General features: G+C 52.8%; 8 protein-coding genes across 8 annotated transcripts; 7 read left to right on the top strand and 1 right to left on the bottom strand.

Moving 5' to 3' along the window:
• Positions 1-898: 898 nt before the first annotated feature.
• On the top strand, positions 899-2,296 carry BBA_00767 (uncharacterized protein; the record flags this gene model as incomplete). Its single annotated transcript, XM_008595864.1, has 1 exon — positions 899-2,296. One exon carries the CDS (start codon positions 899-901, stop codon positions 2,294-2,296), a length of 1,398 nt encoding a protein of 465 aa, XP_008594086.1.
• Positions 2,297-3,288: 992 nt separating this feature from the next.
• Positions 3,289-5,249, top strand: BBA_00768 (major facilitator superfamily transporter; the record flags this gene model as incomplete). The annotated part of the gene is made up of 5 exons (XM_008595865.1): positions 3,289-3,449; positions 3,590-4,281; positions 4,409-4,698; positions 4,787-4,884; positions 5,033-5,249. The coding sequence occupies 5 exons, from the start codon at positions 3,289-3,291 to the stop codon at positions 5,247-5,249; spliced, it is 1,458 nt and encodes a 485-aa protein (XP_008594087.1).
• Positions 5,250-6,300: 1,051 nt separating this feature from the next.
• Positions 6,301-6,738, top strand: BBA_00769 (uncharacterized protein; the record flags this gene model as incomplete). Its single annotated transcript, XM_008595866.1, has 1 exon — positions 6,301-6,738. The coding sequence occupies one exon, from the start codon at positions 6,301-6,303 to the stop codon at positions 6,736-6,738; it is 438 nt and encodes a 145-aa protein (XP_008594088.1).
• A 785-nt stretch (positions 6,739-7,523) lies between these two features.
• BBA_00770 (C6 zinc finger domain protein) lies at positions 7,524-10,082 on the bottom strand (the record flags this gene model as incomplete). Its single annotated transcript, XM_008595867.1, has 3 exons — positions 7,524-7,820; positions 7,891-9,802; positions 9,901-10,082. 3 exons carry the CDS (start codon positions 10,080-10,082, stop codon positions 7,524-7,526), a joined length of 2,391 nt encoding a protein of 796 aa, XP_008594089.1.
• A 1,123-nt stretch (positions 10,083-11,205) lies between these two features.
• On the top strand, positions 11,206-12,387 carry BBA_00771 (Ankyrin repeat protein; the record flags this gene model as incomplete). Its single annotated transcript, XM_008595868.1, has 1 exon — positions 11,206-12,387. One exon carries the CDS (start codon positions 11,206-11,208, stop codon positions 12,385-12,387), a length of 1,182 nt encoding a protein of 393 aa, XP_008594090.1.
• Positions 12,388-13,206: 819 nt separating this feature from the next.
• On the top strand, positions 13,207-13,779 carry BBA_00772 (uncharacterized protein; the record flags this gene model as incomplete). Its single annotated transcript, XM_008595869.1, has 1 exon — positions 13,207-13,779. The coding sequence occupies one exon, from the start codon at positions 13,207-13,209 to the stop codon at positions 13,777-13,779; it is 573 nt and encodes a 190-aa protein (XP_008594091.1).
• Positions 13,780-15,220: 1,441 nt separating this feature from the next.
• On the top strand, positions 15,221-16,836 carry BBA_00773 (rhomboid family protein; the record flags this gene model as incomplete). The annotated part of the gene is made up of 2 exons (XM_008595870.1): positions 15,221-15,785; positions 15,848-16,836. The coding sequence occupies 2 exons, from the start codon at positions 15,221-15,223 to the stop codon at positions 16,834-16,836; spliced, it is 1,554 nt and encodes a 517-aa protein (XP_008594092.1).
• A 756-nt stretch (positions 16,837-17,592) lies between these two features.
• BBA_00774 (DNA polymerase family B) lies at positions 17,593-20,913 on the top strand (the record flags this gene model as incomplete). The annotated part of the gene is made up of 1 exon (XM_008595871.1): positions 17,593-20,913. One exon carries the CDS (start codon positions 17,593-17,595, stop codon positions 20,911-20,913), a length of 3,321 nt encoding a protein of 1,106 aa, XP_008594093.1.
• Between the last annotated feature and the right edge of the window lie 599 nt (positions 20,914-21,512).

Raw genomic sequence — 21,512 nt, forward strand, 5'->3', positions numbered from 1 at the left:
GCTTAAGCCCCCTCTCGACCACAACCTCGCTGTCGGTGCCGGCCTACGGGCAACCTATCCAGTTACATCTGCGCGTTCTTTTGCAGCGAGGAACGCAAAAAAAAACAAAAATTGAATAGGCTCGTCAGCCATCCGAGCAGGCTATTTCAATGAACGACTTGGCTAGGGGTCCATGTACCGGTTATGCAGAGTAATCAGTCCAACTCCGACGCGGAACCATGCCTGCTCACGCCCTGCTTCCCGTCGGCGGCGTGTCTTAGCGCCCATTACCTCAGCCTCTGACTTTTCAGCGCCGTTATCCACTGTAGCCTCACTTGTAGCTTGCTGTAGCCTCGCTGAGGCAGCCTACTGTAGCCTCACTATAACCTAATTGGCAAACCCTCTTATAGCGCTGATTCTCTCTATTCGTAGGTGCCTCAGCTGCCAAAGTAGCGCATTTTGGCGCAAAATTCAATTGCGCAAGCTCCATTTTTTTCCCTCTCCCGGCCGTCTGGCATCCAGCGTTTGGCGTCCAGCTCTAGCGTCTTGCCGTCTAGCTCTCCAGCACCTTGCCCCTTCCAGTTCGCTCTCACTCCCACTTCTGCTCGCCTCTCCACAGCCTCTTTTCTTCTTCCATCTTTTCTCTCGCTCGTGACACTATTCCCTGTTTACCCTTCTTTCGCTCTTTCCGACTTCTCCTCTTTTTCCTGTAGTCGCGCCTCGTCGCTTCTACCTTTTCCATTTCATTCGTTTTTCTTTGTGACATTGACCTCGACATTTCCTTGCTCATTTCCCTCCCACACCGTCATCTCATAATCATCCCTTGATCGTCGACGACTGATTCTTGCGCGACTGAATCACCACCCACCACCGAGGCCATTGGTGCCGACCCCCGATCCATCCTCTCGCCCTTGTCAAGATGCGCTTCAACATTGCCCTCGGCCTCGCTGCCCTTGCAGCTACTGCCAACGCCGGCATCACTGCTCGTCAGGCAACCAGCGCTGATTCTGGATCCCAGGCGACACCCCGTACGACTCCCACCGCCTCTACACCCTCCTCGACCTCGGTCCCGACTTCCACCGCCACCGCCACTACCACCTCCGACAGTGGCAGCGGCGGCGACACCACCGTCTACACAACAACGACGGTCACCAGAGGTGCCAAGTCCACCTCCACTACCACCGTCGCCGGCTCTACCAGAGTCAGTACCCTGACCGACACGAGCACCGCCTTCGTCACCGTCACCGTCACTAGCAGCGACAACGACGTCGCCACAAGGACCGTATGGGAAACCACAACAGTCAGAATTGACAGGCGCGGCATCGCTCCCGTGACTCCTACCCCCGCTGCCGCTGCCGCTGCTCACCTGCAAAAGCGTGCCACCATAACGTCCACGGTTACAGTCACTGCCGACTCTTCCCTGGCCGTCGTCACTGTCACCAACGACGTTGTCTCTACCACTGTTATCACCACCACCATCACCAGCACCGACACCGAGGTTGCCCAGGCCAATGCCAGGTCTACCACGACCGTCACAAGCACCAGGACCGTATCTGCTCTCGTCGTCACCCAGACCTGGAGCAGCTCCGAGAGCACACCTACCGGCGATGGTTCCACCGGAGGCGGCGGTGGCGGCGGCGGTGGTGGCAGCAACAGCAATGGCAGTTCCGGCGGTAGCGGTGGACTTTCCACGGGTGCCAAGGCTGGTATCGGCGCCGGTGTAGGTGTGGCCGGCCTCGCTGCCATTGCGGCTGCCCTCTTCTTCTGCTGCAGACGCCGCAATCGTTCTCCCAAGCCCGACACCGATATGATAGCCGGTGCTTCGGAGGTGCCTGTCGGCGGTGCACGCCCCATGTCTCACGACTCCAGCACCGCATTTCGCCAGCCTCCTGTTCGCACCGCTCTTAAGCCCGCCGCCGAGGGCTACCGTGGAACTGCCATGGGCGACGGCAGAGCTGGATATGCCAAACCCGACTATGGCTCCAGCTACGGCCCCAGCCGAAGCACCACCACTACGGTGCCCCCTACCAGAACCAGCGGTGGTGCTGACGCACTCCCCGAGCACCCCTCGCCCGGTTCCGAGCATGTCATGGCTGCTGTCCCTCACATGGGCTCTCCCACCGTTTCCAATGTCTCTCCGCCGCCCTCTAATCAAGCATCGGTCCCTCCACCGCAGTCATATGCTCACGAACTGGGCACAGACAACTCGGTAGCCAACAAATGGCACAATGAATCTGCTGCCGAGATTGACAGCCAGCCCATCATGGGCCATCAGAGCGGGCCGGTTTACGAGATGCCGACAGAAAACTATCGATGATCAGTCTGTGAAACTGGGCGGCGTTGCGATGAATGAGCAGTCCAAGACATTCTAGTTGTTTTTGCCGCGTAGCATATGACATTCCGACGGGCGTGATATTGATGTATTTTTCACCTCTCTACTTGTATATATCACTCTGAGCGTGCCAACGCGACAGACCGCAATCTACATTGTCTGACTTGGTGTATCTTTTTTGAGTTTTCTGAATTTGCATAGCAAAGAACCGTTGAGCCCATGGAAGCTGATGGCTTTTTTTTTCTTTTTTTGAAAAGAGATGGGCTTTTGACGCACGCGTGAGAGGCGGCGCAGTGCTATACAGCGAGCCGCTGGGAAAAAAGGACGGGCTTTTTGAATTCTACTTATAATAGTGCAATCTACTCTTAATGCTGGGATATTGAAAGGATATTGAAAGGGGCCACTTTTCGAATCGTGCATTATAAATCATGTCTTAAGTAACCGTGCGATGACCCGATTTGACATGCAGGTTGCGCTGTTCATGGATGCGAGGACAGTATTTGCTTTGTCCATGTTGTTGTCTTTGTACCATGCATTCTTACTCATTTTTACCAACGAAATCTACGAGACAATTCTTTTTGCATGTATTATTAACGTGCAAATCTGGGGGCCTCTGGAAAAGGCCGCAATCGGACTGTGCCCGAGTCAACGGCTGAATAGGCCGGGTCATTTCATGTATGGGATCCACAATCAAAGTGAGTCGGCAATCACGACAACCCGATAGAAAAGTGAGGGAGATTTTAAAGAAAAAAGAAAAAAGAGAAACATTTCTTCATCAGCAAAGTCCGACTGAAGGAGGATAAAAAGAGGGGGGTCTGAAGCGATTTATCTTTTATTAAGAAAAGGGCTCACCCCACAGTTGGTTAAAAGCTCTCGCCTCAATAAGCGCTTTTCAATACGGGTTTTCTTCTTTTTTGCACTCCCGCTCGCTGTTTAAAGAGCCAAAGGGGCTCCAACATACACACACACACAGAGTCATGACGGACGGGCCGTCGCGGGAGGTTGTCGAGAACGGCAGTGATGGATGGGAGGCGCGGGAGGAGGAGCCGGTGGTGGATGAGAAGAAGCTGGTGCGGAAGCTGGATCTTTACTTGATTCCGCTCATCATGATGCTATACCTGTTTAGCTTTTTGGATCGGTACGTCTCAAAGCCTTTGTATCTGCCTTCGTACTTTTGGGATGCGAAAGCCGCACACAACCCCCTCCCCGGGGACAAAGAACGGGATCCAATACACATTGCAAAATGCTAACCACCTTTTTGCCGCCCCTCCCCCCCAGAGTCAACATTGGAAACGCGCGCCTCTACGGGCTCGAAGAGGACCTGAACCTCTCCTCGTCGCAGTTTCAAGTCGCCGTGTCCATCTTTTTCGTCCCCTATCTGCTCTTTGAAGTCCCCTCCAACCTCGTCCTCAAGCTCTTTACGCCGCGTCGCTGGCTCGCGCTCCTCGCCGTTTCCTGGGGCCTCGTCGCGACGCTCTCGGGCCTCGTCACTTCCTACGCCGGCTTGCTCGCGTGCCGCCTCGTCCTCGGCGTCGTCGAAGCGGGCCTCTTCCCCGGCCTCACCGTCTACCTGACGCTCTTTTACACCAAGCACGAGCTGGCGCGGCGCGTGGGCTACCTGTTTGTCAGCGCGGCCGTGGCCGGGGCCGTGGGCGGGTTGCTGGCGTACGGCGTCGGGCACTTGGACGGCGTCCGGGGCATGAGCGGATGGAGGTGGATCTTGATTATAGAGGGCATGCCGAGCGTGGTGCTGGGCGTGGCGACGTGGGTGTGGCTGCCGAATGAGGCGGCGACGGCGAGATTTTTGAGCGGCGCGGAGAAAGGGATGATGGAGACGAGGCAGGAGAGGGAGTATGGGAATACAAAGTCGGGGAGGGAGTTTGGGTTCAAGGATATGAGGGCGGCGTTTAAGGATTGGAGGGTGTGGGCGTTTTGCGTGGCTCAGTTTGGCGTCGACACGATGCTTTACGGTTACGTTTTTTTTTTTTTTTTTTTTTTTTTTTTGCCACGTTGGGGGGACTCTGAATATAAAGAGAGAAGAGAAGGGGGTTGACTTGAAGATATTTTTGCTGACAATCAATCAACGCTGGCAAATAGGCTACTCGACATTTTTGCCCACCATCATCCGGGGCCTGGGCAGGTGGTCGCCGGCGCAGGTGCAGCTTCTCACGATCCCTTGCTACTTTGTGGGCGCGAGCGCGTACATGGCGGCGGCGACGGTGTCGGACCGCACGCAGAAGCGCGGGCTGTTTTGCGTCGTCTTTGGCGCCGTCAGCGTCGTCGGGTACGCCGTCTTGCTGGGCGACGCGTCGTCGGGCGTGCATTACTTTGCGTGCTTTTTGGTGGCGGCCGGCTTGTACATTGTTGTTGGATTGCCGCTGGCTTGGGTGCGTTTCTTTTTTTGGGGGGGGGGGACTCCCCTTCCTAATTAACTTGAAAAAAATGTACAAGACGTGGACTAACATGGTGAAACAGCTTCCGAATAACTCTCCACGATATGGGAAAAGAACGACAGCGACGGGTATGCAGCTCACGATTGGCAATGCCTCGGGCATCATGTCGTCGTTTATCTAGTATGTTGCCCCTGTTTCTCTTGATCATGCACTCGTCTTTTTTCCTTTGCTTTTATCTTTCTCTTTCTCTCTTTCTCTCTCTTCTCTCCTTTTTTTCTTTTCTTTTTTTTTAGCCTTTTACAGAACACTAAACTATTTCTTTTTGTAGCCCAACGTCCGACGCACCGCGCTTCATCCGTGGACACGCCGTGACGCTCGCCATGGTGGCCACGGGCACCGTCATCTATGGTCTGCTGTGGGCGTGGTACAAGCGCGAGAATGAGAAAAGAGCCGCCGGGGTCGTCAAGGAGGCATATCAGCAAATGTCGGACGATGAGCTGCGGGAGCTGGGTGATGAGAGTCCTCATTACAGATATACGATATAGGCCTTGTACATGACTAGCTGGACTGCGTAGGAGAAGAAGAAGAAGAAGAAGAAGAAGAAGAAGAAGAGTAAAAAGAGAAAGTAGAAGTGGAAGAAAAGGCCACAACAGCATCGGAACTTTTCTACGCAGAGGGTTGCATTGAGCTTGTTGGACGCCACCTGCAAAGATGAATATACCCACAGAACCCTGAGCTAACCCACGAATGATGGAATGATGCTGTTTTGCCTGGATCGCCGTGTTTCCCGGAAACGGCTCCTACCGAAGGGATCTACCGAAGAATCTCTTTCCCAAGGGGATATAAACCCGCGGCTGTGAGCGCGCCCGTGACTGGAATGTTTCTGTAGCAAGATCTGTTGCTCCCTCCCCCCCCGCATACACAACGTGAACAACCTACGCAACGGCATTCATCGCGTCTCACGGAGAAAAAAAAAAGGGAAAAAAAGGGTAAATGAAATGCGTGTGTATGTGAAACAAGAAGGAATTGATCGTCTCAAGTCCAACACCAGGCTCAAAGAAGAAGAAAAAGGGGGCGGGTGCGGCCGTCGTGATCCAAACTACAAGTTGTGAGAGTACACAATCCAATGTCGTTGTTCCTTTCTCGTAGAAATCGAGACCAAGGCGAAAAATCATGTAGTTTATTTATTTGATTTTCTTTTCTTGGCAGAATGCGGCCCCAAGGAACCGGTTCCGGGGCTGGGGGAAAGGGGAAGAGGAAAATGAGAGGGTGCTGTTTTCTGAGACATGGGAGAATTCCAAGACATTTTTTCTCTATGGGATATGCGGTCGCCATTCGTCTCTCCATTCTTGCTCAAGTCGTTGGTTAAAAGCCAAGGACGTTGCACTATAGCCCTATCTTGGACCTTTTTTGCTATTAGTTTCTTGCACTTGTTCTTGGCTTGTCAACACCAAAGCCTTCTAGAAGAAGCATTACAACTACATTCTCATCACCACTACATCTATTCGAATTGTTCCTTTTATATATATATATATATATACTCTTGCTAATCTTTTCCACTTTTCGTTCAACTTTCAGCTTGTTCTTTCGAAAAAAATGTCGACATCTCTACACATCATTCTCATTGTCGCCGCCCTCGGCTTCTGCCTCTCTGCCCAACAACTACAACATGCCAACAACACAGCCGCCGCCTGTCGCAAGCTCGACCCCCCTCCACCACCACAGCATAACACCGCACACAATATCACATACTCTGAGCGTCCGGAGAGTGTGTCGTCAACGGCGACGTCGACAACGACAATGTCGTCGAGAATCAGCAACGACGGCGTCAGCAGCCGCGGCGACAGGCTGACAGACGATAGCCAGGCGCGGCCGACGCGCGTAAAGACACCAGCGGCCGAGACGGTGCTGCCGACCAACACAAAGGTGCCCGTGGCGCTGAGCGCCGCCGCAGCGACCAAATCCTCGGATCCCGGGTTCGTTGCGCTGGTTGCGGCTTTGGGGCTGGTGACGCTCGGCATGGCTCTCGTCTGAGGAGTTTTACGTGTTTGGGGGGGGGGGGACTTGGCGCAGCATGTTTGCTCTCTGACGATTCGGGTGGCTGTAAGTAGAGTGCTTGTTGCTCGGCGGACTAGCAATCCCGAAAAAAGTGAGACATTCTTTAACTAGATGAAAGCTTTCGTGGTGCCCCTTCCAGCCAGCGGCCTCAGCAAGCAGCCGCGAGAAGCTGTCAATGAGAGTGCAAAGCGAGAGAGAGAGAGAAGAAAAAAAGAGACGGATGTTTTGGGCATTGACGAGAGAAGAGAAAATTGTTGCCCATCTCTGTTCCTGCCTGGTCAGCAAGTCGAGGACCAAGAAGCGCAGTTTGGAATGTCTTACTTGAACTTTTGCCATATAAACCCCGAATACTTAGGATACCTATTTCATTTTCAAACTTTACAAACCAGCGAAGCATTTTTTTTTTTTTCGTATAACAATATACGCATAGCAATTGAACCCTTTGGCTGCATTACGAATTACGTGAGTGATGACGGTGTTTGGGCAAGACATTTGGTTTCGAGGTAATATTGCACTGTCTGACTCTGATACGTTGATCGACTGCGATCAGCAACGACACTGGTGCGAACCCCCGGGTAACAACCAGTAACCTCTGACATGTCTTGCCGATTCGGGACGCTGTTTGGCTGCTGAATGAGCACATTTAAGATTTCAAATCGACAGCTCAGCTTTTTTTTTAAAAAGATTGAATCATTTCGAGACGCAGGCATTGGGTCCCACCAACCTTTGGCGCCGCGCATGGACGACGGCTCACCTGCTTATCAAACTGCAGGTGAAACGAGCCGTCTCGTAAACCGACTTCGGGCGGAGATTGGTCTTTGAAACCGTCGCACGCGTCCCAGACCACGTCGGTGAGGACGGCGGCCGAGAGGCGCGGTATAAGGCGGTTGCGGCGGCGGCGGCGGCGGCGGCGAGACTATAAGCCACACGACTTGCAGACGAGCACGAGGCGGTCCCGCGTCGACACCGTCGGCCCTGACGGAGAAGTCGTAGTCGATGACAGGGCCATCATCACTCACTCCCACCCAGGGAGGAACCCGGGCCCCCTTCCCTCCTGTCTGAGCACTGTCCAGAACACTCTTATACATACAAAATCTACCAAGAGATGCGCGTCTTCTTAAGACGTACATCTTGGTTGCCATTGTACACGGCCCGCGTGCCGACAACAATGTCGGCATAGCGAGAGCGAAGGTCAAAGTCGGCCGCCTTGAGCATGATGCGCCGGTCCTCGGGAATGGTGCGCTGCACGACACCCTGGGCATCGGCGTAACCCCCAGCCCCGGGATTGCGCGGGTCAAAGGCGGGCGGCACCGCAGCGCCGCCGCCGCCGGGGACGCCCTGCTCCTCGAGCTGCATGACCCAGGTGGCAATGTTGGAGGTGAGCTCGCTGTCCCACATGCCCTCGCGGCGCGCGCTGCTCTTGAGCAGCTGGATGGCCTGGCGCCGCAGCCAGGGGTCGCGGCACTTGGTCGCCACGACGAACAGCGGCGGGACGATGCCCAGGTCGGCCGAGAAGCTGGGCTTGAGGCGTCGGCCCGCGCCGCCGCCGCCGCCGCCGTACTTGCCCGCCTTGAAGGCGCCTTTGGTGGTGCCGCGGGCGTAGTGCGGCTGGCTGGGTGTTTGTGCGTGGAGCTCGACGAAAGCGAACCGGCTCTCGTCGGCGCTGACGACTTCCCAACCGAGATTGACAATCATTTGGAAATGCGGCATAAAGGCGTCAAATTGTACTTCATTGTCGCAAAAGAGCATTAAAAAGATGACGTTTGCATTGATCTGAAACATTTTGAGCGCAGCAATGCCGGCTCTTTCAATATATGGCATGTTTGGGTGGAAGCGCGAGGCCAGGATGGGCTCGAATGCGTCTGACCACGCTGTCAGACGGTCTTTGAGACCCATGCCGTATTTCTTCCAGGCCGCCGGGAGAACATAGCTCGGATTCGTCTTGGCGGCATGGAGCTGCTCGACAAACATGAGCAGCGCCATGCACAGCTTGTCAGAGGCCAGTCGTGCCTCGGCCAACGTCTCAAAAAAGATGCCCTCTCTGGGCGGACTGTCAGTAATTGACGACGAATTTGTGTCGGATCCCGGGGAGTCGGGATTTTCTGATGTGGAACCCAGCCTGATGATGTATGGCTGAGGAAAATGGAAAGCAAGGTCGTATGACTTTGCCTGGATGGCAAGACGGCCAAACAGGGTGACCAGTTCGTCTGGAGCGGTATCCAGCGCTACTAACAGGCTTGATGAATGGTGTCGTCGCAACTGCCCCAGGATACCAAGGCCAGTTTGAATCTGAATGATTGCTTGCTTGTGATCGCCTATGAAGGAGTCAAAGCAAGCCAGGAGAATGATGGCGATCAAACGCGTATGGTGACTGTGAATGGTGTCGCCTGTGACGGAGACGACGGCGTTGCAGGCATCAGAGTACTGCTTGACGGCGACGTGCCAGTGAGCGACCATGGAATCCGTGTGCCACTGCACATGGACGTCATGGGAAGCCTCGAAAGAGAGCTCTAGAGTCTTGTACAAGGCACCGAGGGCAATGACGGAGTGGCGAACGGCGCTTTCATTGTGACACTCCTGCAGAACCCGCTGGGTCCAAAAGTTGGAATTGAAGTAGCCTGAGAGCTGCGAGGCCGTGTGTAGCCTAAAGAGCTCAAAGTACATGATTTCAGCAGGTTGAAGCGGCAAGGCCATGGACGGCCCGTGCAAGTTTGGTGGATGCGCTGCAGAGGCACAGAGTGATTTGTACTGTTCCATCATCATCATCTTGCGACGGCGCCCAGGACGACGAGGTGGCAAAACTACTTGTTTCTGAAGCATACTGATACCCATGGGCTGAGCCTCGGCGGCGCCTCCTCCTGTGGGAGGAGCAGGAGCCGGAGCAGCGTGCATCATCGCCGCCAGAGGCTTTGGGGCAATGCGAATCTCCATGGATGGCCGCGCGTGGCGGCTGGGGGGCGGGTAGCCTACACATGCCTTGCCGCTTCGAACGCATTGGGTGCACTCGGGGCGTTGTTCATCGCACTTGATCCTCCGTTTTCTAATTGGCGGAGGGATACGATGAGTTTATCGTGGTGGCGTTTATGGGAAAGAGAATTTGGAAATAAGACGGTAATGCCAAGACAAGGGGGGACTTACTTGCAGTTGGTGCAACCGGTTTTGACTTTGGGGTTGCTTCTCCGTCCCCGCTTGACCGGCTGGCCCGAGGAAGTAGACGACGGCTGTGAAGCATTGGACAGTCTTTCGGAGTCATTGAGAGTGGAGGAAGGTTGTCGGTCAGCAGCCTGGGAGCTTGGTGGTGTGACGGACGCTCGCGACATGATGGCCGTCCTTCTGTTTAGAGTGTGACATGAAGGCGTGTGTTTGTGTGGTGTGTGTGTGTGTGTGTGAGGGGAAGGATCGAGCGAGATGGATTTCTGTGGGGTGTATATGTGGAATAAATTATAGATTACGATAATTGAGCTGTAGTGGATTTGATTGAGATGACAAGGCGCGCTAAGACGATAATGAGGAGAAAGGGGAAAAAAGAGCCGATCAGAATTGGAGGAGAGCGGGGAAAAGACCGAGGATGCCGGACGAGACCAGAAGCAAAGCTCTAGATGTAAGCGGTACCAAGCCCTCGATGCTGATTGATGATACAGACAGTGGACAAATCAAGTCATTAATGTTAACTAGGAGGCAATTGCAGCAGGTGAAAGGAAGTCATGGTGTTCCTTTGGCGATGTCAAGTGGAAAGTCGTTGAAAGGGGATCGGCGCAACGGGAGTGGGTGTGGAGGTGAAGAGATGCTTTTCTTTTTCTATTGTCTCCTCTTTTCTCCTTTTTTCCCTTTGATTGGGCGGGAAAAATCAAGTTCATCACTGTTTTAGCTTCGGGTACGTATCCGTACCTTGTACTATCCCATATCCTTACTAGGGTTAGCCTGTGATGCCGATTTGCTATGTCGTGAATACAGGCCTCTGATTGAACCAAAAAAAAGGCAAAATTACCTACCGTTATACAGTACGCATGAGGGGGACAAGGAAGCTGGCCGCTCGCTCATTATCGATGCTGTGTTCATAATCACAGCTACGCACCATCAGAAGCTAATAAATATTGTCAAAAATTTAGAGTAAATATATGAATAATCTAGAATTTAGAGATTTTTTTTTATTCTCAACTTGGGCTGGCTTGACGTGTTGAGAATAGCATTATAGTAGTACGCTGCCTTCTCAAAACCGGCCGCTTTTTGGCCCCCCCCCTCCCTTACGCCAACCCAGCGGGGAAAAATACTCAAGTACCGCTGCCTTGATGTTATCATCTTTTTCTTTGGCAAATTCTAGAAAATACTCATTTCGTCAAAACATCTTTTTCTGACTTCTCTGTATATAATTCTACTAAGCATTGTCTGGGATGGGCGTTCTGTCAATTAGACACTCTGGCTCGATGTCGTCACGAGGCTGCTATGGAAGCGGCTCTCGCATCTCTACCGATGAATCTAAGCGAAACATACGGGCGCATGATCGAGAATATACCACGAGAGCTCGCACGCGACGCTATACGCCTCCTACAATTTCTAGTGCACTCTAAGCAGCCTCTTACGCTGACCGAGGTCAAAGAAATCATAGACACGCAAATCGAAACCGAGTCGCCAGGTTTTGATATCAAGCGTCGATTATTCTACGAGACTGATGTTTTACACTACTGTCCCGGCTTAGTGACAGTCGTTGATGCGGCCGATAAACAGCTACATCTTGCCCACTTTACCGTCAAAGAATACCTTGTCGGAGAGCATCAGTTCAATATTACGGCTGCTAGTATTTCCATCACCAAGACATGCCTAGCTTATCTTACGGGCATTAGTCCCAGTCACAGAGAGATGCATCGAGATTTTCCGATGGTGTATCGTGCGGCGGATTTCTGGGCACGCTATGCTATGTTGGCTCAAGATTCGGAAGCTATAGTTCGAGCGACAATTTGCTTCTTGGAAGAGGAAGCGACGTTCCAACTCTGGACTCGCTTGTATGAGCCTGATTGGCTATTTCAAAATACTCCAGGCTCACCAAGAGGTTCCAGACTCTATTATTCTTGTTTTCTTGGGCTTGTAGCGACAGCACGATATCTCATAGACAAGGGAGCGGGCGTCAACGCGCAAGGTGGCGTTTATGGCAACGCCCTTCAGGCTGCCTCAATTGAAAGCCATCAGGAGATTGTTCAACTACTCCTAGATAAAGGCGCAGATATCAACGCGCAAGGCGGCGAACATGGCAACGCCCTCCAGGCTGCCACATATATCGGCCATCAAGGGATTATTCAACTACTCCTGGATAAGGGGGCAGCCATCAACGCGCAGGGTGGCAAATATACCAACGCCTTCCAGGCTGCCTCACTTCAAGGTAATCAGGCGATTGTTCAACTGCTCCTGGATAATGGAGCAGCCATCAACGCGCAGGGTGGCAAATATAGCAACGCCCTCCAGGCCGCCTCATTTAGAGGCCATCAGGAGGTTGTTCAACTGCTCCTAGATAAGGGGGCAGATGCCAACGCGCAGGGTGGCAAGTTTGGCAAAGCCATCACGGCCGCATCAGATCGAGGCCATCGGGAGATTGTTCAATTGCTATTAGATCATGAAACAAAGGCAATATAGGCACTATTAGCAACAAAAGCAGCGCTAAGTATTTATATTTCTAACTGGTTGCATCTCCAAACCCAGCTTTGCTCCGTGGTAGCCAAACACGGCCAGCTAGCCCGCCTTATTGCCATGTATCACATTTCATGTGCGCATAGTCATTGACATATGTCTCTTCTGCCTTTGCAAGCAAGTCGCAGTCAATTCTGAATTGTTTAATGTTAGAATGACGCCAGCCAGAAATGTACGACTTTGAACACTCGACACTCTATTCGCGCACATAAATTCCATGGCTTGCTCAGACCAATTGTACATCTACCTTTGGTATATGACAATCAATGATAGTTACAACTCCTTGCCCCAAGAAGAATTTAGCACTCGGCACGCTATCCATCGCCCGTGATCCATATGCGTGTTGATGCCGCCGGCGGCCGGACACTCCCCCTCCGCCATTTGTCTGCAGTGATGGCCGCTAGGGCACCAATATCCGGCCCCACAGCTGGAGAGCCGCCGTCACCAAGGCCGACAAAAAAGTGTCGTTCGAAATCTCTGTGTCAACGTCTCCAGCTTCTACCGTCATCAAATCGCAATCTAGGCCAGCATATCACGATACAGTTTTCTTGGACAGAAATCTGAGATCCATCTCGCCCTATCACTCCTCTTCCGCCTTGACCTCGCCCGCCCAAACTGATTGAACCGAAGCGCGAGCCCGACCGGAAAATTCAACACTACGCACGCGCCAAGACTCATTTCCATCTACTGACAGTACGACGCTGCGAATCTTCCATCCTAGACGATTCGAATCGGGCACAGCTCTCGCCCCAACGACCCGACTTCATGGTCACGACGACCGCGCAGGCCGAGACGCCGCAACGGCCGCCTCAGAACCCCCTGATCGACAATGTCGCCCTCGTCTTTGCCGTCGGCACGCCGCTCATCATGCTGATGCCGCCGCGCAAAATGGACTTGCGCTTCTTTGCGCTCGCCGCCACCTTTTCCCTCTCCACCAACCATCTCTGCAAATCCTACACGGGCGTGTCCATCTACGATCGGTTCAACAACCGCGTGTCCTCGGCCTTTGACAGCGGCCTGCCCGAGGGCGCGCAGCGGACGCAGAGGCTGCTCAAGGAGCACAGAGAGCGCGAGGCGGCCGCCAAGGGCCGGTCGCCGCCCGGACAGGACGGGCGCGGCTCCAACGTGCTCAAGGACATTTGGATGGGCGGGGAAAAGGAGGACTGGAAGGAGAGACGCGCAGAGGAGCACCAGAGGAGCTTCGAAGAGGGCAAGGGCATGAGCGACATCATCTTGGAGCAGATTGCCGACGTGTTTAGCGGCAATTGGGGCAGCACGAAAAAAGATCAAGGGACAGAACCGACGAACCAAGACGATCTAGACAAAGGCAAGAAATGAAGCAGCATCGTCTGTGGGAGAACCGCCGATATAATTGCCGCGGACGATTCTGGCGAATTAAGGATGGAGGGGTGGACAATGTAACACCATGTACAACAAACCAGGCGACAGCCCGACAAGGTCAAAAGCTACGGATACCATACGATAACATCACCTATCAATTTAGTGTAGTATATACATCAGACAAACCGATTACATGCGAGAAACATCTATGCAAAACGACGTGTGTTGCAGAGGATTTCAATCAAATAACGTTGAAGAGCCAAGCTGTGAGATTAAAAAAACATGCTCTTTTTCCGTGTACAAGTCGGATGATAAACGTGCTCAGCGATATGACGTGGCAGCTGGCAGGGTATCTGTTACAATTTATGAGCAAGGGCAGTAGCCCCAGCTTAAATGGCCGATCGATACAGTGGTGGTCTGGAGTGGCCGTCGGGAGTGGTCGTCTGGAGTCGAGTGTTTTGGACTGATGGTGGAGGTGAAAGTGGATGATGTGGCTTCGGTGCCAACGGTGCTTCGTATGATTGTGGTCACACGACGAGGCAAGAAGATCACGTCGTGGATATATACAAAGTTGATTATTGCCAAGTTTAGCATTCGGTGGTATTTAAAGTAATTCACTGAGCATGACAAAGACAGTATCTGGTCAACTGGTGTTCCAAAAATAGCCCCAAAGGTGCTGCGCCTTAAAGGAAGCCTGCCCAGCCACTCCAGCCACTTCCGCCAAACACTGCTGGATACACGGGGCAAATGGGCAAGTATTTTCGTGTTGTCACTGTTTGCCAGTTTGACTGCAACATTCGTCGCGACGGTACCTACTTCTCCACCCAAATTGCACTGCCAGCCTTGTACCACCACGACAACGGCCCAACTGTGGCAGTGATCAACCAGTGCACAGCCGCCAGTGGACACTGTTGCGTAATTCAGGCACCTCAAGGCTCTCAGTCCTTGGCCTAGACGGGGGGCACTAAATTCCTGCCGAGATTGACCTGCTTTATTATTTACCTGGCTCCTTCATCATCGCGCTCGTTTGCTCGGTCACATTGAATTCATTTTCATCGTCTGTTGATTGCTTTCTCCCTTTCTCCTTCGTATAACACACAGACTTTGCCGCGCATATTTTGATCTGCAAGCCTACTGCGCTCCTGAAACGAGCCGACACCTGCAATTCTACGCCTGCACGGCCTGGTACGCCGCTCATTCCGCCTTGTTGCCTCTTTAGCGCTGTTGCTCCCGCCCACCCACCATCAGGCACTAAACTCCCCTCTAGGTGATAGCCGTCCGCTCCCGACTGGTCCCTGGGCCACTCTCGAACAAATTCCACGCGTGGCAGAGTTTCTGCATCGCTCATCTCACGTCTTTTTCTCGCGTATCATCTCCCCGCTCATCCGTCATTTCTATACTTCAACACACCACGACGGAACGACGAGTTGTCGATACCATGGCGTCGGGTGCCTATTCTTATTCCGGCGGCGCCGCCAACGCGCAACAGCCATACTACGACCCAGAAGCCCTGCATGTGCATTCGCGGCAAACAACACCAGCGCCGCAATATCAAGCCAACCAACCCGGCTACGACTACAACTACAATGCACAGCACCCTCAAGGCCAGCCCGGCCGACCGTCGCCCTTTGATACCGTCTTCGACGACAACGCTTACCCGTCAAACTCGAGACAGGGCAGCCACCATGGTGGAAATACGCCGCAGCCTGGCCTCTACCAAGATACAGGCTACTATGGCCAGGCAGGAGCCTCGCCCATGTCGTCCCGACCAAATGTCGCAGAGGACATTCCCCTGCAAGACCGCCCGACCAAGGACGGCGAGCCCACTGATCACATCTACGATGCCTCGGCAGCCCCTCGCCAACGCTCGCGCAGGGGCAAGGGCAAAGTCCGTATAGGAGAGCTGGGCATGCTTGGATCCGACAAGAAACGAATTCCTTTTGTCGTGTACTTTTTCAGCCTTATTCAGGTTGCCGTATTCATTGCCGAAATTGCCAAGAATGGTAAGTCGCCCAGATCTGCCATGTTGATGCTGAGCTCGTTTTCGCTGACACCACCTGTTTAGGTATTATGACGGGCTCTCCCATCATGATTAAGCCGCAATTTAATCCCATGATTGGGCCCTCGACCCAAGTACTCATCAACATGGGCGCTCGATACGCGCCCTGTATGCACAACATCAAGGCCATCCAGGGGGCACCGGCCGACCGACCGATTTATTTTCTCTGCCCGAATGCGACGACTAACACCGAAATCTGCCCGCTATCCACGCTCTGTGGCTTTGGTGGCGTGCCCGACCCCATTTTCGACGGAAACGCGGACCAGAATCCGGCGCCCGATCAGTGGTACCGGTTTATTATTCCCATCTTTATGCACGCCGGAATCATTCATATCGGATTTAACTTGCTACTTCAGCTCACAGTGGCCAAGGAAATGGAACAGGCCATTGGTTCGATCCGCTTCTTCCTTGTATACATGAGCGCTGGTATTTTCGGCTTCGTCATGGGTGGTAATTTTGCTGCACCCGGCATTGCATCTACTGGCGCTTCTGGCTCTTTATTTGGCATCATTGCGCTGACGCTTTTGGATTTGCTTTACTCTTGGTCGGAGCGTCGCAGCCCCGTCAAGGATCTCATGTTCATCATTGTGGATATGGTCATTGCCTTTGTTCTCGGTCTGTTGCCTGGCTTGGACAATTTCTCGCACATTGGTGGCTTCCTTATGGGTCTTGCGCTCGGGATCTGCGTTTTGCATTCTCCCAATGCGCTACGAAGACGCCTGGACGAGGGCATGGCTTATTCCGCTGTTCAAGGCGGTCAAGGAGTACATCCGCCCTTCCATAAGAGCCCTGTTGGCTTCTTTAGAGGACGAAAGGCGCTCTGGTGGGCTTGGTGGATTGTCCGAGCTGCCGTTCTCATTACCATCATTGTCGTTTTCATCGTGCTGCTCAACAACTTTTACAAACTGGGCGACCAGTGTGGATGGTGCAAGTATCTGAGTTGCCTGCCCATCAAAGACTGGTGTGAGCTCGGCGCGATCAAGGAGGCAACCTGATTGCCCAAAATGACGTGCTTTACTTGGATACTTTACGTGGACACATTGATTTTGCGCTTTGTTTTACCACTTGCATCGCATGCCAGGGTTGGCATTGCTGCACAGCGTTGGCGTTTGTTTGGGCAATGCTGTTGATGACTTTGGTCATGCATACAAAGAATAGATATGCTGGCCTGATATTGGAACGAAGTTGAAAAAAAAAAAATTCCATTATGCTACCTCGAATCGTTACACTATTTGATCTATCGTGAGGCTCTCAACATGGCGTCTCGGCGCGATGCTTGCTGTATCCAGCGTCAACGCGCACTGTCCCGGTTTGGGTTTGCCACCGCCACAGCAGAAAGACTTGCTCTGGATACTTCCAAAGTAAAAGAATAGGCTCGTAGTTTGATTGAGATTTTATATTAAACAATTTTCTTCAGGTCTCATGCTTTACTCTGATCAAATTTGTCTATTGATGATTTCGCGAAATCACGTGCAGTCCATTAAGTATTTAGTGGATCTGTCACGTCAACGATGCGAAAGGCGCGTCTCTCTAAAGTACGTCCCAAACCGGCGTGTCAGTCCAATTGGCGTATACTTTTTGCCCATCATAGTCCACTGACAAGCAAACTTTATCACAACTCGCTACAATTACAACACTGACATTTTGCTCGTTTTCGTGCTTCTTGCATGATTCAAGGGCTCTGAACCTCCTTCGATTCTAGAAACCGCCGTCGATCCTTTTCACCTGAACGGATACAGAAGAACAGAGCCATGACGACCGCGGTCCTCCCGCAGAAGCGGGTGCTGGGCGAGTCCAAGACTGGGCCCAACCTACCGCCCACGACGCCCTCATCGGCCAAGAAGCGCAAACTGGATGTCTTTTCGTCGTCGCCGGCCGTCTTTTCCGCGTCGCAAAAGGACCGACGCTCCAAGTTTCTCGGCTCCAGCCAACCGAAGAGCGTGTTCGAGTCCGAGGTGCTCGAGAAGCTCAGCCAGGACATTTCCGACCGCAGGCAAAACAATACCGAAAAGGACCAAGCGTGGGAGCGGCCGCCGGTCGAGCGCCTCGACGCCGCCAGGGACAGCATCTGCTTCCAGTCGATCGACGCCGAGGAGGGCACGCTGCACGGCGGTCGCACCACGGTCAAGCTCTTTGGCGTCACGGAGCAGGGCAACTCGGTCATGCTGCACGTCACCGACTTTCGCCACTACCTATATGTCCCCGCGCCGGCGTCGTTTCAGCCCAAGGACTGCAACGGGTACAAGGCGTTCCTCGAGCAGCAGCTCACCCAGCACCAGCCCGCCATCCACTCGGTGGTGCTGCGCCTGCGCGAGGACATGTTTGGCTTCAATGGAAACGTCCAGAGTCCGTTTCTGCAGGTCACCGTCACCGATCCCAAGTTTATCAACAGCGTCCGATCAACAATTGAGGCCGGCAATGCCAACTGGAAAGGCATGTGGGGCAGTACCGACGGCGGCATCATGACCTACGACAATATTCAATACGTCCTTCGCTTCATGGTCGACTGCAAAATTCAGGGCATGGCTTGGGTCGAGGCGCCCGCAAATACATACAAGCTCATCCCCGAGCACGCCAGGCAATCAAACTGCCAGATTGAGGCCGAGATTAACTATCACGATCTCGTCGCGCACAAGCCTGAAGGGGACTGGGCCAAGATGGCGCCGCTCCGCATTCTGTCGTTTGATATTGAGTGCGCTGGTCGCAAGGGCATTTTCCCAGAGCCTGAGCACGATCCTGTTATTCAAATTGCCAACGTCGTCACCCGGTATGGTGAAAAGAAGCCATTCGTCAGAAACGTCTTTTGTCTCGACACGACCAGTTCCATTGTCGCCACTCAGGTTCTCGAATATGAAAAGGAAGCCAAGATGCTGAGTGAGTGGCAACAGTTTCTCATCACAGTCGACCCCGACATCATTATCGGCTACAACATTGCCAATTTCGATTTCCCATATCTCATCAACCGAGCCAAGCACCTCAAGGTCAATGGCTTCGAGTACTGGACCCGACTGCCCAGTATTCCATCCAGGGTCAAGGATACCAGCTTCTCCAGCAAGCAAATCGGTAACCGTGACACCAAGTCAACGAATACAAACGGTCGCTTGCAGCTCGATTTGCTTCAGCTTATTCAACGTGATCACCACCTGCGAAGTTACACGCTTAACTCTGTCTGCGCTCAATTTCTCGGCGAACAAAAGGAAGATGTGCACCACACCATGATTACAGAACTCTTCAACGGTACACCCGAGTCTCGTCGACGTTTGGCCATTTACTGTCTGAAGGATGCCTATCTCCCGCAGAGATTGATGGACAAGCTTTCGTGTTTGGAAAACTACACTGAAATGGCTCGTGTCACAGGTGTTCCGTTCAACTTTTTGCTCTCCCGCGGTCAGCAAATCAAGTTTGTTAGTCAATTGTTCCGTAAAGCTCTGGAGCAGAAGCTGGTCATCCCCAACATGAAGGGCGACCCCTCGGATGACCAGTACGAAGGTGCGACAGTCATTGAACCTACTCGTGGCTACTATGACGTACCAATTGCAACACTCGATTTTGCTTCACTATATCCCAGTATCATGCAGGCACACAACCTCTGCTACACAACGCTCATCACACGAAAAGACAGAATAGCACAATTCAACCTGGTCAAGGATGAAGACTACATTGTCACACCAAACGGTGACATGTTTGTGACTACGAAACAGCGCAAGGGTCTGCTGGCTCAGATTCTGGAAGAACTTCTCAGCGCCAGAAAGCAAGCCAAACGGGAGCTGGCCGTCGAAACAGATCCGTTCAAAAAGGCCGTGTTGAACGGTCGTCAGCTGGCTCTGAAGATTTCCGCCAACTCGGTCTACGGTCTCACCGGTGCTACAACCGGTAAGCTGCCGTGTTTGGCCATTGCCAGTTCTACAACAAGTTTCGGTCGCCAAATGATTGAAAAGACAAAGGATGAGGTGGAGAAGAAATACTGCATTGCTAATGGGTATTCGCACGACGCGCAAGTCATTTACGGTGATACCGATTCCGTCATGGTCAAATTCGGCACCAAGGAGCTGGCCGAGGCGATGAAGCTGGGCGAAGAGGCGGCTGCCTTTGTCTCTTCCAAATTCATCAAGCCGATCAAGTTGGAATTCGAAAAAGTTTACTTTCCATATTTGCTCATCAACAAAAAACGCTATGCCGGTCTGTACTGGACCAAGACGGAAAAGTACGACAAGATGGACACAAAGGGTCTGGAGACGGTACGAAGAGATAACTGCTTGCTGGCACAAACAGTCATCGAAAAGGTGCTGCGGATGATTCTCATCGATCGCGATGTGCAAGGTGCTCAAGACTATGTCAAGGACACGATTGCCGACCTGCTTCAGAACAAGGTCGACATGTCGAAGCTGGTCATTACCAAGGCCCTCACAAAAGAAGACTATTCGGCCAAGCAAGCGCACGTGGAGCTGGCGGCGCGCATGAAGAAGCGTGACGCTGGTTCGGCCCCCGCCCTTGGAGATCGTGTGGCGTATGTCATGATTCGAGGAGCCGCCGGGGCGAAGAACTTTGAGAAATCCGAAGACCCCATCTACGTGCTGGAGAATAATGTGCCCATCGACACCAAGTATTACCTGGACAACCAGCTGGCGAAGCCACTGACGCGCATATTCGAGCCGATCCTGGGCGAGACCAAGGCGAAATCGTTGCTGACGGGCGACCATACGCGGACAATTTCGGTGGCGGCGCCGTCGGTGGGCGGGCTGATGCGGTTCACCAAGAAGACGCAGACGTGCATGGGGTGCAAGAAGCCGTTGAGCGGCAAGACGGAGAGCCAAGGGGCCGTGTGCGCCGACTGCGCGCCGCGGGTGGGCGAGCTGTACAAGCGCACGCTGGACCGCATGTCGGATCTCGAGGTCCGGTTTGGCCGGCTGTGGACGCAGTGCCAGCGCTGCCAGGGCAGTATGCACTGCGAGGTAATTTGCAGCAGCAAGGACTGTCCCATCTTTTACATGCGCATGAAGGCGAAGAAGGATCTGGAGGATGCGGGCAAGGAGCTGTCGAGGTTCGACGCCGACCAGGCCGCCATCTGGTAAAATGACTGCTTCTGATATTTCCTTTACATGTCTTTTTATCTGCATTTCGAGGCGTATACTTTTCACAATTGGTCTGGCTAGGGTTTTGCTTCATGGTGGGTGGGAATTGCTGCGACGTATTGCTGCTTTTTTTTTTGGGAAGGAGGGAGAAACGGTCGAATGGCCATTATTGTGGTTTTGCTGTCGCTTGGTTTTTTTAACTATTCGTTACTATTCGTTACTTGCTCGAGGATTATGTGGGGGGTTCATGTTTGAGGGGTAGATATCATCTATTGTGGCGTTTTCTTTCTTTCTATTACAGGCCAAGACAACGCATTTCAGGGTTTCAATACATGCAATGTTTTTTTGATGGCTACGTTGCAAATTGCTGCTGCAGGATTCGCTAGTGTGGGCTTTAGATTGAACCCTGTAACTAGTAGATGTCAATTGTTTCGGGATTTCTAGGAGGACCCTTGAGAAACGAGTTGGGTGAGAAGCCAGCGCATCAATTGAGCCTTTGTCCCATTGCTTTCTTTGTTTTACTTCTTTGTCAGTGATTCAAGTAATGAGGAAGAGCCTACGGAGAAGAGGAGGTGTGTGTGCCTTGATGACGTAGGATC

This window comes from Beauveria bassiana (genome assembly GCF_000280675.1).
Source record: "Beauveria bassiana ARSEF 2860 unplaced genomic scaffold BBA_S00002, whole genome shotgun sequence".
Classification (NCBI taxonomy): Eukaryota; Fungi; Ascomycota; class Sordariomycetes; order Hypocreales; family Cordycipitaceae; genus Beauveria; species Beauveria bassiana.